Source organism: Alosa alosa, chromosome 12 (genome assembly GCF_017589495.1).
Source record: "Alosa alosa isolate M-15738 ecotype Scorff River chromosome 12, AALO_Geno_1.1, whole genome shotgun sequence".
In the NCBI taxonomy this organism is placed as follows: domain Eukaryota; kingdom Metazoa; phylum Chordata; class Actinopteri; order Clupeiformes; family Clupeidae; genus Alosa; species Alosa alosa.
In genome coordinates, this window is record NC_063200.1 from 22,364,719 (window position 1) to 22,380,871 (window position 16,153).

General features: G+C 43.0%; 1 protein-coding gene across 4 annotated transcripts; it reads right to left on the bottom strand.

Annotated features, from left to right (window-relative positions):
• Positions 1 to 1,087: 1,087 nt before the first annotated feature.
• prune2 (prune homolog 2 with BCH domain) lies at positions 1,088 to 14,595 on the bottom strand. 4 transcript variants are annotated; one of them, XM_048258140.1, is made up of 11 exons: positions 14,541 to 14,595; positions 10,562 to 10,636; positions 10,161 to 10,367; positions 9,508 to 9,684; positions 7,749 to 7,851; positions 5,716 to 5,847; positions 5,475 to 5,561; positions 4,925 to 5,023; positions 3,240 to 3,278; positions 2,908 to 2,955; positions 1,088 to 2,569 (listed from the first exon to the last, which is right to left on the bottom strand). In XM_048258140.1, the coding sequence occupies exons 2-11, from the start codon at positions 10,614 to 10,616 to the stop codon at positions 2,539 to 2,541; spliced, it is 978 nt and encodes a 325-aa protein (XP_048114097.1). In that variant the 5' UTR covers positions 10,617 to 10,636; positions 14,541 to 14,595; the 3' UTR covers positions 1,088 to 2,538. The 4 variants fall into 4 exon arrangements, with proteins under 4 accessions (XP_048114097.1, XP_048114096.1, XP_048114098.1 ...); XM_048258139.1 differs by lacking the exon at positions 14,541 to 14,595 and adding an exon at positions 13,159 to 13,392; XM_048258141.1 differs by lacking the exons at positions 2,908 to 2,955; positions 14,541 to 14,595 and adding an exon at positions 13,159 to 13,397.
• Between the last annotated feature and the right edge of the window lie 1,558 nt (positions 14,596 to 16,153).

Consider the following 16,153-nt stretch of genomic DNA (forward strand, 5'->3'; position numbering starts at 1 on the left):
GAATTGTCAAATTAGGTGCATAATGGAATGAAAAGCATGACTAAGAATACCCCATACTGTTGAGCAACTGAAATCCTATCGGGGAGTAATGGGACAAAATTTTATACTCAAAACTGTAGCAAATGGTCTCCTCAGTTCCTAAACATTTACAAAATTGTGTTAAATGAAGAGGTGAAGCAGCACAGTGGTAAACATGCTCCCGTCCCAACTTTTTTGGAACATGTTGCTGGCATCAAATTCAATATGAACATATACTTTCCATGAAATAGTCCAAATTTTCATTTTCAACATTTGATATGTTGTCTATGTCCATTTTGCTGCTAAATATGGGTTTACAAGACTTCTATATTATGACATTCTGTTTTTATTTACATTTTGCACAACGTCCCAACTTTTTCTGTTTTGGGGTTGTAATATTTCACTTGGCATTTTTATAGCATGTTTTTATTCAATGTACTGTATACTGAAATAATTAACCTTATCACCGTTACCGTTACGTTATGACCTATCCTCTGTTAACGTGTCTAACCTTTCAAGAGGCTGAGGCTGAAATACTCTCTTGTTGAAAGCCTCTTGTTGTCATAACCCCAGACTTGCACATCTTCTCTTTGCAGGGCGGATCCTTTCGCTGATAATCAGCAGGCTCAGGCGACCGCTCCACAGATGGTGTGAGGAGAGGCTCTCAGGAATGTGCCCGTCCAAAACACGGCATTTCGCACAGCCTTATTTAACACGATAGTCCACCAAACATGGACTGCAGAAACTCATTTTAGCTTTCTTTGGCTTTGGGATTGTTTTCATGTACTTTTCCTGTGTGTGAGCATACATGTACTTGCTGCAACATTGACAGCTCCTCTGTAAAGTTTCGAACGTTTTCATATGATCTGGTGTGGCAGAATTGCTGTTTCTTTTGTTTGCTGTCAAAAGTTTTTTTTTGTTTTGTGAGAGCATATCCTTTTGTTTGTTTATTGTAATAAAAAATGAATACCACTGTTCAGAGTTCATCATTTGTGGGATTAATGATTAGTGATTAGGACACTTGATATAGGCTACATTGAAATAAAACACAAATAATCAATGCTGGATGTTTAGATTAGAACAGTATTTATTGATATATCTTTCCATTATTTTACAACACGCCTGTATACACACAGCTGGAGAAGGCCACTGGGTCCCAAGTACTCGTCGTTGCTCATCATTTCTCTGTTAAACTAAAGGACCAAAACATCTGACATCGTCTACAAGGGGACATGCAGTGGCATTCACACACAGAAACATACACAGACACACACACACACACACACCTCCAAACAAACACACACTCTGAAGATTGTGCTTAACAGCTGTTTTTTTTTCCTGTCCCCCTTTGAGGTCATTTCCTGTTTGTGGGAGGAGCGTGAGAGACAAGATAATGCTCCAAACAAACATAAACACGCGCACACACAAACACACACACACACACACACATTTTGGACTATGACAAAGGAACCACGTTTACGGAAGTCAGACCTCAAAAAAGGCATGCTCTTAGTATGTATATGGACAACTGGTTCTAGTCGTATCACTACACATGGTATACACTGTTACTGGGACCAAATGGTTCTGCTAAGTAAACAATTGATACTGAAATGTGTATTTATGGTCCTTGCGCTGATGGTGATTGACATGTAAGCTGGTAGGATCAAAGTCATGGACCTTTCTTGCTGACCATACATACACATACACACATACACATACATACATACAGGTTTTGTGACCACACCACAACAGTCAGTGACAACTCCAGTGAGGAGAGGGAGGATTAATCCAGCTTTGTTTACCAGCTAAATTGGCAGCTGCACCAAGGAATTCACTGTCACAATTTCTTCATATGATGCAATGTTTGAGACTGAGCTTATTGAGTTGCTTCATAGGAAAGGGTTGAGTATTTGTGTGTAGGTCCAGTAATCTATGACAAACATTAGTTTTGGCTTGACATAAAGATATAAAGTATGGGCAACAATTTGTATATTTGAAACTGCATTAAAGGGTGAAATCATAGACCAAGAAACAAAGGTCTGTGGGTGAAATGCTACAAGAAAATTATTGCTTTGATTACTTTTCATGCACATTTCAAAGAACAACGACAATTGACAAACCTATCCAGAGAAGATTTAAAACGACCCATTTACTGTTTGACCGAAAAAAGTTTGGTCTGATTTTTTAGCATTGAAAAGTGACCTTGTCAAGCAAGGTGTTGGTGTAGCCTCTAGATTCTTTGAAGTGCCATTTACGATGGATGAGAGCAAGATGTTTTATGGGTTAGCCTCTGATGCTACATGCTGTTCGCTAACAAAGTGGAAGTGTTCTACTAGTTTTGATCTCAGCCAGTGTGTGACACCAGCCAACATAAGAGGACTTGTCGTGTGTGAGAGAATGTGTGTGTGTGTGTGTGTGTGTTGTGATTTGTGCATCCACTTCAGTGAGCAACAATCTGGGGCTAAAGACATAACCTCTGCTCCTTCTGGAGACCCAGTCAAGGCGAGAAGGCCTCCTCCTTCAAGAGCTGCTCATGCTGGATACTTCACTTCTGCACACAGGAAGAGAAATCATACATAAGGAATACTTAGCAGCCCTTTTAAGCCTTTCTGTCAATGTAATTCAATTCAACTTGATTTATTTTTGTTTAGCCTGTCAGGGTGCAGTGCATCAAGGGTGGGGTTAGGGTGCAAGATATGTTACTAGAACTAGCCTGAACTTCCAGAAAGGCAAGCCAGAGTGAATGATTTAGAGATTGGAGATGCAATAAAGTTGGGGTGAATTGGGTGTTGCCTTCAAGGGCGAGCTACAGAAACCGGAAGCCTGGAAGGTCCCGGAAAGCGAGCTGGGAGGCTGTGATTTGGAGGAGAGGGGTGCAGGAAATCTTACTCGGGTTCTGCTGGCGGTCCTTCAGATCCTTGGAGGAAGCTATTGAATCTAAAACAAAGAGGTGAAGGGTGGCAAGGTGTTGTTTGGTGAGGGCAGATTCACCATCATGCAGCAGGGAAGTCTATAGCTCCACAACAAGGCTGATCAGTGAGAAGAACGTCTTCAGCATATAAAGCAACTAACACCACAAGCATAGGGTCAAGATTTTACCATGCAACAGTGCAGTGCCCACATTACTGTTCTATTTTATTACTAAGATCTACGATACATCAGATCATGCCAGAAAAGAGAAGAAAAAACCAAAGAACCGAGACCCCCCCAGTAATACTTACTTGGAACTTTCTGCAGATTCCTTTAGCTCTTCATCGAGTCTTAGAGAGGACAGAGAAAAGCAAAGGAAAGGACAGGGAGTAAGGACACCAGTGGACAACCCAACTCACATGCACACCAAATCAATCACATGCACAACAAATTAATAAACACGCCATGCAAGGTTACTGCTTTATGCCTTAACCCAGAGTATTAACCAGGCAATGATGACTGGAAATAAAGCGAAACATCTAGAGCAGCAAGAGGTATTATTCAGAGACGAAACCCAACAGTGTTTCTAGTTAACACGTCCAATCTGTAGTCACATTTAGAGCGGTTTCTATGGTAACTATCCGCAGAACCACATGTGTGACTGACACATTCACACCTAAAGTGATTTCTTCAAGAAAAAAACACAAGTGCTGGCTGAAACTTCACATTCTACCCCATCTTTATTCTCTTCTACGAAAGAGAATACTTGAAACCTTCACAGAAAAATATGGCATAAATGTGTGTTTAAGCACCACAGATATCAGTGAAGTGCCAGATGGATCACTTACTGTTTTCAAACAGGATTGACAGGAAGTACCTAAAAGCTGATAGGAATGTGTGTGTTTTTGTGTGTGTGTGTGTGTGTGTGTGTGTGTGTGTGTTTGAGAGAGAGAGAGAGAGATTGTGTGTCTGTACTTTGTATGTGTGTGAGCACGGGACTACGACCTCACAGCGGCTCAGATCCCCGAGGATAAGAAGATCTATAAACACACTACTGTCTGCTCTGAATGGTTTAATTAACCTGCAAACACCTTCTCTGGTATGCAATCACACCTTGTTTGAAGTATTATGCGCTTTTGGTCTATCTATGGAAGCCTCTTACTGCACAAAATCTCTAAAACACCAGCCTTTGATGTCTGCCATTGAGAACCTTGGATACAAATGCCAGGCTGTTAGTGTTAGGTAGCCTAGGTCATATAGGTTGTCGGTCAGTGGAATTTGCATTGTAAAACAAAAGCCAAACAGTTGGCAAAGTGTTGTTCCATATCAGCAGTTTATGTTCATTTGGAAAAGACAATGTTATTTGTACCCTTGAACGTGTCAAATTCATAATAGATTGCTGAACCGTTTTACTCTAGTGGATTATTCAGAAAATTTGATAGCCTACCTATTGAATCTTTATGATAAAGTATACGTGTAATGCATGTCATGCATGTGTGTGAGTTAGTGAGACACACACAGGTCAGGTGTCTCAGCCTTTTAAGTGCAACTCAACTCCACTGCCACCACCAGAGGCATCTAGGGTAACCCCTAATTGACGGTTCTCATTGTTGCCTCACAATAGTGCCATTCTGTAAGCAACTGCAAGCAGCCATACAAACTCGAATGCCAAACATGGCTTCAGGGTAGACCATCATGATCCAAATCTGTCATATCTGACCTATAGTCAGACTTACATTTAACTCATACCTACCAACAACATGATGTGTATGTTGAAACAAGCATTTTCAGTGAACAAGCACATACTTTATATTTTTCTTACATACCTAACTGTATCTGACTTAGAAGAAAATAATATTCAGGTGCCTTGAGATCATTTGTTGACCTTTCCCAGGGATCTCGTGTAGCTCTTACTGTATATGTGAGGCGACACATGCCCAGGAGCGTTCTGGGCCATAGCAGGGGCAGGAGCCCGAGTTAGCGTTAGCGCCCTCACCTGATGATGCTCTCTGGGATCTGCACATGCTCCATGGGGATTAGCTCTTCTAGCTCCGCCAGGCTGTAGACATACTTAATCTTGTTGCTGAATTTGGTGCTGTGGAGAATCAATGAATGCACACATAAACACATGCGTAAAAACATGCGTGAGCGCACACACACACACTCACGCACACACACACATCGATTAGCCTACTACAGAAGCATCTGAATCCCATGAGTGCTTTCTATGAGTGTTGTTTGCGCTGTGCTAGCACTTCCAAGCTGAAAAATCCATCTCAATCCATGCAAGCTAACCAGAAACCTGAGTAACTATGGTAGCCAGCTTCAATTCAAGTGACTCTCTGAGACAGGGATATTGCAGTACTGGTTCTCACTAGAATGCCACAGTTTACTGTACTGTACACATTCTGTTCACATCCTTACTTTCTCAGCTTTTAACTGATATATTCTGTAAATACTAATATACAAAAAACATATTAAACTTTCAAAGCAAACATAGTTGGCATGCATAGAGATGAAATTAAATCAGCAGCTAGCAGCCATACCTGATAAATGGCCTTGTGACTGCTAGAATAGTCCTGATGAACCAGGATGGGTGAACAATGATGAAGGACTTCAAATTCTTCCTCAGTCTGAGACAAACAAACAAACAAGTGCACAAATATACAAATAAACATACCAATCAACACAAATATGTATTTCTAACATCTAGCAGCTATAAACTGCTCTATTGATCTAGAGCATATAAATGTATATATCTTCCCCTTCATAACTGGCTTCCTGTACCTCCTGTCAATCATCTGGTAGCATCTCTTGAGCCAGCCCAGTCCAGGCATCCTCCTGTGTGGAGTGGCCCCGTTCAGGTAGACGATCATGTAGTCCTCAGCCACCATCAGCTCCAACGTGCTGATCACATACCTGCACAAGTGACGTATACACAGCACAGCACAGGTCAGCACAGGTCATTCCCTCCTGAGACATCAGTACAGTGCAGTGTTATTTACATTGTGCCAAAACAATTGAAATTGTCTCAAAGCGCTTCACAGAGTCCAGACCCTGAACCCCCGAGAGCAAGCACTAAAGCAACATCACACTTACTTTAAGTCAAACACGTGCCTGCATTGAAGGTGTTTGCATGCCTGTGTGTGTGTGTGTGCGTGTGTGTGTGTGTGTGTGTGTGTGTGTGTGTGTGTGTGTGTGTGTGTGTGTTGAAACAAGAGCTCATAAAATAATGGCAACGACACTCTGCCTCATAGTAAATTGTGATTCTTTTTACACAAATCCCTCTGCAACCCTCACTATATTCAAAAAATAAAGCTATTGTGAGTGGAAATGAGAAGAATACTGGAATATATTTGGACAATTCAGCAATGGGAAACATCAAAGACTTGTGTGTGGTTTTGTGGGTGGTTACGGCAGCTTAAAAACCAATGTGACAACTTTTCTTGTCAAGGAAAATAAAACTACAGTAATCTAAACCCAGAGGCCACAGGCACTTCCTCTCTACTACTTATGTAATGTAAGTTCCCTATTTAGCTTATCAGGATAGCTTTGCATGCAGAAGTATCACAGGAGAATCTTCCAACAGCATTGTATTCCAACAGTCTGTATTTATTCTGTTTATATATAGTATAGTATTACTATTGTGCTCTGAATTCAGCTCAGGTACAGGCAGGGGTTAGATTCACACAGCTCCATATCTACCCAGCCAGAGTGAGTCACGTGTGTGTGTGTGTGTGTGTGTGTGTGTGTGTGTGTGTGTGTGTGTGTGTGTGTGTGTGTGTGTGTGTGTGTGTGTGTGTGTGTGTGTGTCTGTGTGTGCGTGTAAGCTAGAAGAAAAAGATTCCTGCAGAGAAACCAGAGAGACACCAAAAGCAGCCGCCCAGGAATGACATTAGGTGAGATGTGAGCTGAGAGCTACCAGACAGGCCAGAGACAGTTTTCAGTTTTTTTTTAAAGCTGTTATCGCTGTTGCAGCAGACTGCCCCATATCCAAAATCCTTCCTCTCTTATACCCCGCCACTGCACAACACAATAGAAGTAACTGTAACACACAATAGAAGTAACTGTGCAATTCAGACACCAATTTCCTGTGGCTAAAAATATGTACTTGCAGAGTCCTAAGGGCATTTCTCAAGTGCAGATAGCAATGAAAGAGTTAACAATGACTATGAATTAACCCCAGAAGCACAGTCTGAGTCATCCAATACTGCTGAATACTGAATAGTGTCTTCCTAGCTGTGAAAATTAGAGTTGTACTTGTGTTGCATAGCACATCTGATATAGTGCATAGAATATAGAATATAGAATTCCACTCTAATAAAGTTTATCTCAATCCTGAAATTATCAGAACTAGAGCTCTTTCGTAATCAATGTTTCTTTTTCGATCTTTTTTTAACTACACAGTGCACAGCACTATGAAACAAGACCGGCTGCAGCATTCCACATTTCCCTTGCTCACTTACTGTTAAGAATACTTCTGTGACCTTTTCTTCAGGGGTGATCCAGTTTTGTGAGAACCGTTGCTTTAAAAACTCTGAGTGAACATGCAAGGGCCCTATATCTCCGAAATTCCCAAACACATCTCAAAGAGCTCACAATCACACCACACCTCCTTCAGCTAGAGAGGGACCCACGTTACAACACACACACACCCACACACCCACACACACACACACACGTGACATTAGATCAAAGTTCCAGAGGGTAGAGAGGAGTGGAAGGGAGGAGAACAGGAGCAGAACCGGGAGCGTTGATGAGGACAAAAGCTTCTGCGTAACAGAGACAGGGAGTGTCTAAAGGGTGCGGTTCTCACTCACAAGAAAAGGTTCTCCATGACCTCATGGTAGTCCTCTCTGTCGCTGTCGGGCAGAAAGCAGGCAGCGAATACGATGATGGCATTGACGCCATTGGCATAGTAGCCTATGGGGAAGAAGAGCAGATGTAGTTTCGTTTGTGCATTTGTTAGGGATCAGTGAATGTATTTTAAAGATGGCAGGCCAATTCATTTTTATAGCTGTGTACAGACACACAGTCTGTAAGTATGTTATGCAAAACACTTATAGTCAAACTTGAAAAATGGGGAATGATGAGTAAACATTTCCTGTTTGTGCTACTGTGAGTGTGTACACAAGCCTTTTGTTCTTCTGAGTGGGCACATTTTTGGATGAACCACTTTGCTTATTCAAAAATCACCTGTGGCCAAGGTGTGAGATTTATGCACTGTGCTGCACGGGCTTGGCCATGTGTGTGTGTGTGTGTGTGTGTGTGTGTGTGTGTGTGTGTGTGTGTGTGTGTGTGTGTGTGTGTGTGTGTGTGTGTGTGTGTGTGTGTGTGTGTGCAGTAGCCTACCGTGCGTGAGTATCGCTGCCCACGTATCCAAACCAGGTCAATTTAAAATCTTAAACATCTTGAAATATGCCTATGTACAAACACTCAGTCACATACCAGACTGGTTCAACAGCTCTGATGAAGTGTGCTGTAACATCCCTAACACCCCTGATGTTGTGCTCTTGGATAGAGAAAGAAAGGAGATGCTAGTCCTTGAAATAGGTTGTCTGATCTGCATTTGGACATAGCCTTATATGAAACAATGACTAAATACCAGCCCTCCTTGCAAAGATCAGTGACCTAGGCCAGTGGTTTTCAAAGTGAGGTCCGCGAGGGGGTGCCAGGGGGGCCTCAGCAAGTTGGAAAGAAAAATGGTTGCTATACAATGCCATTATAATAATTTGTCACATATCTGAACATTATATTTCTCATTATAATAATAACTGGGAATAATAGTAGAGTGATAACTCTCATATAGCAGAAAGCCCCAAATGCAATTTTTACACACTGTATGCTCCATCGCGAAGTGCTTGTGGCTAAAATAATTATTAGGATTAGCTTAATGTATTTTTACATTTGCCGTAGTATTGTCGATGGGTTTAATAACACGTCAAGGGGGTCCTTGGCCAGAACCTAGTGGTATTTGGGGGGCCTTGTCATGGAAAAGTTTGGGAACCCCTGACCTAGGCTATGCTGTGGCATTAATATTTGGCAGCTTGGGACATGTCCGCAAACTGACTGTCAGTAAGACTGGCAGGCCTATCAAAAGAAAGGTCTAAACAGCTGGCAAAATTCTGCCGCATATCAGCTGTGATTGCTGTGTGGCGTAGGCAATGCTTTATATATGAATATTTTAATCCTTTATGTAAAGACATTTTGGTAACACTTTACTTGACAGTGTCGACATAAGAGTGGCATGACACTGTCATGAACACGTGACCCTGTCATGACACATGAACTCTAACCCTAACCCTAACCTCTAACCCTAACCCTGACCCTTAACCTAACCCTAATCCTAACCCTAACTTGTTATGTCAAAAACCGAATGACACTTGTGACAGAAGTGTTGTCATAAACGTTTATGACTTGATTATGACATGTTCATGACAGTGTCATGTCACTCTTATGTTAATACTGTCAAGTAAAGTGTAACCGAAATGTGATTGGTGGATTCAAATAAAATTCAAATTGTGTGTGTGTGTGTGTGTGTGTGTGTGTGTGTGTGTGTGTGTGTATGTCCATGCGTACCTCCGTGGGAGATGACCCTCTTGTAGGGATCGATGCTCTTCATGTTGATGCGGTGCTCCTGTTCGCCGATGATCACCGTCCTCCACAGCTTGGCATCCTGCTGCTCCTCCTCAGCGCTGGTGGTGGGGATGGGCTGGATGGACTCGCGGCCCGCACCTCGGCTGCTCGCCATGGGCTCTGATGGGGGGGAAAGAGACAGGTTTGGGGTTTTAGGGGTTTTGTTTTGTTTTGTTTTGTTTGTTTGTTTTTTGTTAACCTTAAAGGCGCATTGTGTGAAGTGTGTAGTGCAAAATGTCATCATGGCATAATAATGGACAGTGTGGAGAAGGATTACATACATTTGCTTGTGCTAGTCATTTGTGTGTGTGTGTGTGTGTGTGTGTGTGTGTGTGTGTGTGTGTGTGTGTGTGTGTGTGTGTGTGTTCACACTGTACAAACTATGCTATGTACAGTGAAGGCAAATATGGCATATGACCTCAGCAGGAACACTCCCCATGGGTTTCTATGTGTGCATGTGCATGTGTGTGTGTGTGTGTGTGTGTGTGTGTGTGTGTGTGTGTGTGTGTGTGTGTGTGTTTGTGTGTGTGTGTGTGTGTGTGTGTGTGTGTGTGTGTGTGTGTGTGTGTGTGTGTGTGCACATTTGCATCCCTCACCATCCCAGTCCATCTCATGGTCGGTGTAATCCAGGATATCCGCCTCATCAGGAGTGTCCAGATCATCCACGTTGATGTCTAGGTCATCAGGCGTATCAAAGACATCATCCTCACTCTGGTCCAGAGACAGACTGATTCGGGGGGCAGACAGCTTCTTCCTCTGGGACGTGGCAACCCCACCCTGCAGGGGCAAGGAGGTGGGCGGTGCTGGACATGGAAAAAACAATGATCATTGGAAAGTGAAGATGCTGACTTCATCACCAATCATGATCATTCTATACTAAACTTCCAGGTTAGCGTAGAAACAACACGCTACAATTCCAGAAATTAGATGTTAACATTGTTATATTTACAGTGTATATCACTGTGTCTCTGTGTGTAAGTACAAGTAGGTTTCTTACCTGGTCTGCCTTCTGCCCCTTCGGAGCTCATCTTGCGTTCAGAGGGCTGGTCCATACCCCAGCACCTAGGGGGACCTGTGGACAGACACCACACACACACACACACACACACACACACACACACACACACACCACACACACACACACACACACACACACACACACACACACACACACACACACACACACACACACACACACACACACACACACACACACACACACACACACGGTCAAACACAGCACTTAACACAATGGGACAGAGGACTCAGGAAAACATCAAAGGTTTGAGAGGACAAATGTGTCTCCTGCTTTACACAGTGGGTGCCAGTGCCACAGACAGGTTTAAGAAGTCACAGATATCTTCCTTTCAACTTCATACTTCAAAGTGCTGCAGCTACTCAAATTGTTTGGGGATATATAAAATGGTTTACGTTTTATCTTTGGGCTATTACAAAGAGTGCAAGAATGAGTATAGAAAGGCAAGGTTTGTCTTGTTATTATTAGGCATAAAACACTGCTCGCCAGGAGGTGAAAAGATAGGGCATCTCCTTCCCTCAAAGGCTTCAATAAATAAAATGCAATTCCTCAGAAGACAACAAACATAGAAATACTGTAATAGCAACAAGACAGAGCCCCTTTAGCGGTTTCTTCAAAACAGCGTGTTAACCTTTATAAACTCTTCTGTCTTTTTCAAAGCTCCTATACAGCTGCTCTCTGTGTCTTACGGCTAACTGACCATCAAACATAACTACCTGATGAGAACACGCTGTAGGTCTGGCAGTGGCACTCCTCTACAGATGTGCTTATGATTTGTCAGTCAGTCAGTACACACACGGCGTGAGAATACTACTCATTCACCATCCAAGATTGTGTGGAATTGCCAAACTAACGTAAAGGGTAAGTTGCAAGTTGTCACCATGCTTGCACCACAATCTGCACAATCAGGTCAACTAAAAAAAGCATCAAAACTCATTTATACCTGTCACTTTGCTAAGGGCCTGTATAGAATATATACCATTTCCAAAGCATGACATGCAATCATTCTGGTTCATGATCAGTTGCTGATCTAGTCTAGTCTAGTCTAGGGATGGTTTGTCATCTGCAGAAGAACTCTGTGATGCTTATCTCAGCTGACAAGGCATTATTTTAATGTTTCATGTAAAATGTTAAAATCGACATGATCTGAGAGAACAAAGATATATGTATCTGTAAATGAAACTTTTATCTTTGCATGGCTTTAAAGGCGTACGGGAATGTTGGAAAATGAACGTTCTACGGAATATCTGAGTTCATTGAATTCAACATAGAATTTTAGAACCTTGAATTGTTGCAGAACGGAATCTTATGTTAGAATGTTCAAAAACCCACTCCTTTAAGGGTTAACTAGCATTTCAGTATTAGTATTATGTATACATGATATAGACCACACAGCTACCATGATATTCTCTATACATGATTACATTCTCTGTACATAAATATCTAAAGACAAATGATGCATGTTGAAATACCCAATAAATATTCAGACCTGTACTACCTCCAAATATTTGTCGTAATCCACACACACAGACGTTGATGAAATCTCTGTCCAGGATACAAAATAAATAACTATTTTAATTTACAATCCATAAATATTACAGCACCAAAGCAGACCAGTAGTGCACGCAACAACAACACGCCCCTGCAGACGCCCAAGCAAATAGACACATGCACGTGAGCGCCGGAAACGCAGCATTGCCTGCCTGCCTGGCAGGATCGGATTTCCATCCACACAACAGCCTGCCAGATGGATCTCAACAATGAACCAGAGTAGAGCCGGGAGAAAAAGAGAGAGAGAGAGAGAGAGAGAGAGAGGGATTTAGAGGGAGAGAAAGAGGATGAGGATGTGTGTTGGTGGAAATGCTAGCGGGATGGAGAGAGACACAAGGGAATGATCTCTGCATCTTTCTCAGTCAATAATCCATCCATCCATCCAACCATCAATCCATCCATCCATCCCTACAGTCAAACCAGTGATGTTGTCGTAGGGGAGGGGCAGTGACAGAAACGGGGGATGAAAGGGAGGGGGAGGGAGGGAGGAGTTATGTCATCTGCCTTTCTCAGCCACCCCCCCCCCCTCCCCCTTGGGTTTCATCCTGCCGACTCTAACGTCCACACACTCCCACCCTCACTCACTCACTCGCTGTGTCACAGACAAGACAAACACTCCAGACACATGCAAATAAAACATAACAAGCCCATTCAAATTCTGCTGTTCAGGTGCTCCAGTTATGACCCATGGCACATGTCGTAGTGGATGAGAGCTCCCTCTCACAAACACCATCACCCGCCCTTACATTCATTCTGCTCCTAGCACTACCGCCCTTCACCCATCCCCCGATAAACACCCAAATGAACACACTCCACCACACTGTAAAACCCCTGCCCCCCCTCCCTCTATCTCTCTCTCTCTCATTCTCTCTCCTTCACTCCAACTCTCATCCTCCATCAGGAAGAGAAATACAGCATCTTTCAGCCTCTGCCAGACTGGTAAGGCAAAACAACACAGGCTCACATCAGTTCTGCACAGGAAGAGGAGGATATAAAATGGCACTCACTCCTGACAGCTCAGGTCTCAGTTAACAGCCTTCCTCTCTTGTGTCACGGTCACGGAAACATGGAGGTGTGCGCGAGCTTGGCAGCGCGGCCGTCTTGCCTGGCCCCTCTCCCGAGCTCCCGTCGACGGAGAGATGCTCGGCTCACAAACAGCCCTCAGCTTCCACCATTTTGAGATCACATGACCAAGGCAGGAACCAAATAAGGGAGGCTGGGCTAACAGCTCTATCCCTCTCTCTCTCTCTCTCTCTCTCTCTCTCTTTCTCTCTCTCTCTCAGTTCCTCTTTCCCTTACTCTCTCTCGCTCTCTCTTCTCTGCATGGGGCAGAGAAAGGCACAGGCTCTGGAGCGCAGCTGCTGAGAGAAAGGAAGAAAGAAAGGATGGAGGATAGAGTAGGGATTGGGTGGGGGTTAGAGTGGGGTGGGTGGGGGTTGGAGTGGGGTGGGTGGGGGTTAGAGTGGGGTAGGGGGTGGGTGTGGGGTGGGTTGTGCAGTGCAGCTGAATAAGGTTGACTAAGCCTCACCGCACAGCTGGGTGGATCTCCAGCAATTGACTAGAAGTGGGGAGAGAGCTCCTGTGTGTAGACTAGGGATGGTTACGGATAGGCGAGTCCCATGGAACAGCTCTCTCTTTCTCTCTCTCTCTCTCTCTCTCTCTCTCACACACACACACACACACACACACACACACACACACACACACACACACACACACACACACGGCTACCTTGATGCTGAGCCACTCTGACAGAGAGGATGAGAGTCAAGAGGTGGTGGGAAGGGAGGGGGCGGTAGGGGCCTGACAGCTTTAAGGGAACAGGTGAACTAGAAAAGACTGGAGAAAGTAAATGCATCATTTCACTGATAATATCCTCTCCCCTAAGTCACCTGTGTGAGCCCGCATTAGTTTGACATGAGATCATTATAATGACGACCTGAAATGGCTTCCAAATGCTGAATGTTTGCTCTGTGTTTTCATTCAGTAAATCTGGCATGTTAACACACAAATTTTCAGCCATGGTGGATAATATTTAACTAGCTGGCGATCAGTTGACCAGCTATAGCATTGTCTGTTGGCATTATGCAAATAATGTGTAACCATGGGCTCTAGCAGCTCTGCAGTGTTTAGTCAGCAAATGTTAGGCACACAAATAGCACAGAGAACACAAGACGCAATCAACAACACCTCAGCATTATACACAAGCAGCTTATCAGCAAAGTTGTCTCTCTGTTGAGGAACGCTGATTTTCTATATCGTCAGCCTTTGCCTTGCTGTTAGATTTTCCCTTCATGAAATTTGTCTTCAACAGTCAGTCACAATCAAAAGCGCAAGATTACAACAGGGTCAAGCACAGCAGTTTTTCATTTGGGTTCAATCAACTCACCTCTTGATACCCGATCTGGATATTCTAGAACCGGAAGCGAAGGAGTGTTCCAACCTGATGCACACAATTGTTTCTTGGTCCAAAGGTCATCTCCATGATGACAGGGCCAACACCTCAACAAACGAGGCTAAAGTATATGAGCTGAAGAGAAGGAAACCGTCCGCAAGTTGTCCCTGTCACTTCCAGGCTCTATTGGAAGTAAAGCAGAGAATATATTCAAAAAGCAACATACATATCACAAAAGCTAAGATGATGCAAAATACATATAAAATATATTAGATAATAGATATTAAGTAAATAGAGCAAGACAACCTTTACTGAATTGATTGTTGATGGGCAATGAGCAGCAAAGGATAGGTGATTCATATTGCTAATCTATGGGAGGTGTACGCTTCACTCACAGAGAAAGAGACAGAACAGCTCAAGAAAACAAAAACTTTTCAGTACTCACAGGTAATAATTTATTTCACAAAGCATATGAAGAAAAGAAAAACATACAATAAAAAAGGGAGTAAAATAAACTACCAATCATAGCTTCACAATCCTTCTCTTTGCAAACATTCTCAAACATTCTCAATCATTGTGAAAATTTCCTTGCTCACTTCCTCATTTTGACACATGAAAGGAATGCTAGACATTTCAAGGCTTTGCAGCTACTCACAACCAGAATGCAAACACATATTTTAACACAATGTTTTCAGAGGGATTTGTAATAACTGCAACAATGTGCATGAGTTACAGACATACAGTCCCATTCAAACACTTAAAAGATTAAGTTGGGTTACAGAGAGAGGCCACATAAACTTGAGAATTGTACATAATAGTGGAGAACATCTGTTTTTCAGATAAGGTCAAATCAGTCCTTAGAATCTCAGCAAATACAGTAGAAGTGATAAGAGGCAGACAGGCAGGAGTCTAGTGTGTCTTCTCTGGGCAGCAGTTATGAGTGGTCAGGACCGTATGTTTCTTATTGAACATCCCAGGTTTGAACAAATTGCACTAGGCTACTACACAAACCATTTACACACTACTCTTGCTCACTTAGACAGTGTGCAAAATTTATCAACTTCTACTTAAGAAAATGCTTGATAATGAGTTGCAAATGACACTGGCATTGTCAGTCCTAGGTCTTTAGGTTGCCGTTGTGTAAGGAGAAAGAAGGTGAAACTGTGTTATTAGATCCAGTCATCTAGAGGCTAAACCCTAACTCCCAGGATTGCATCTCCTTATGGAAATATCTGATTATTACACTGTGCTTCTTGGCAACAGTAGAGCAACCTATCTCCCAACAGCTCAGACACTGTACATCAGTCGATACAGGTCCGTCGGTGTTGGCGGAATTGTGCACACTGCACCGATTGAAGCTATAGACCCTCATCAGCCGGCCAGACATTATTAGCAGATGTCAATGTGCAAACCAGCATGACGGAAACCCAGTTTCCACTTTAAGCCACTCTTGGCACCAGTCTGCAGTTATAGCAACAATGAGACAAATGTTTTCATAAATACAATACAATAAAGAACCCATGTCATACATTCTCCCTTACACAAGCCACAAGCACATAAACACACAAACACGTGTTCACATCTGCACACACACACATACACACACG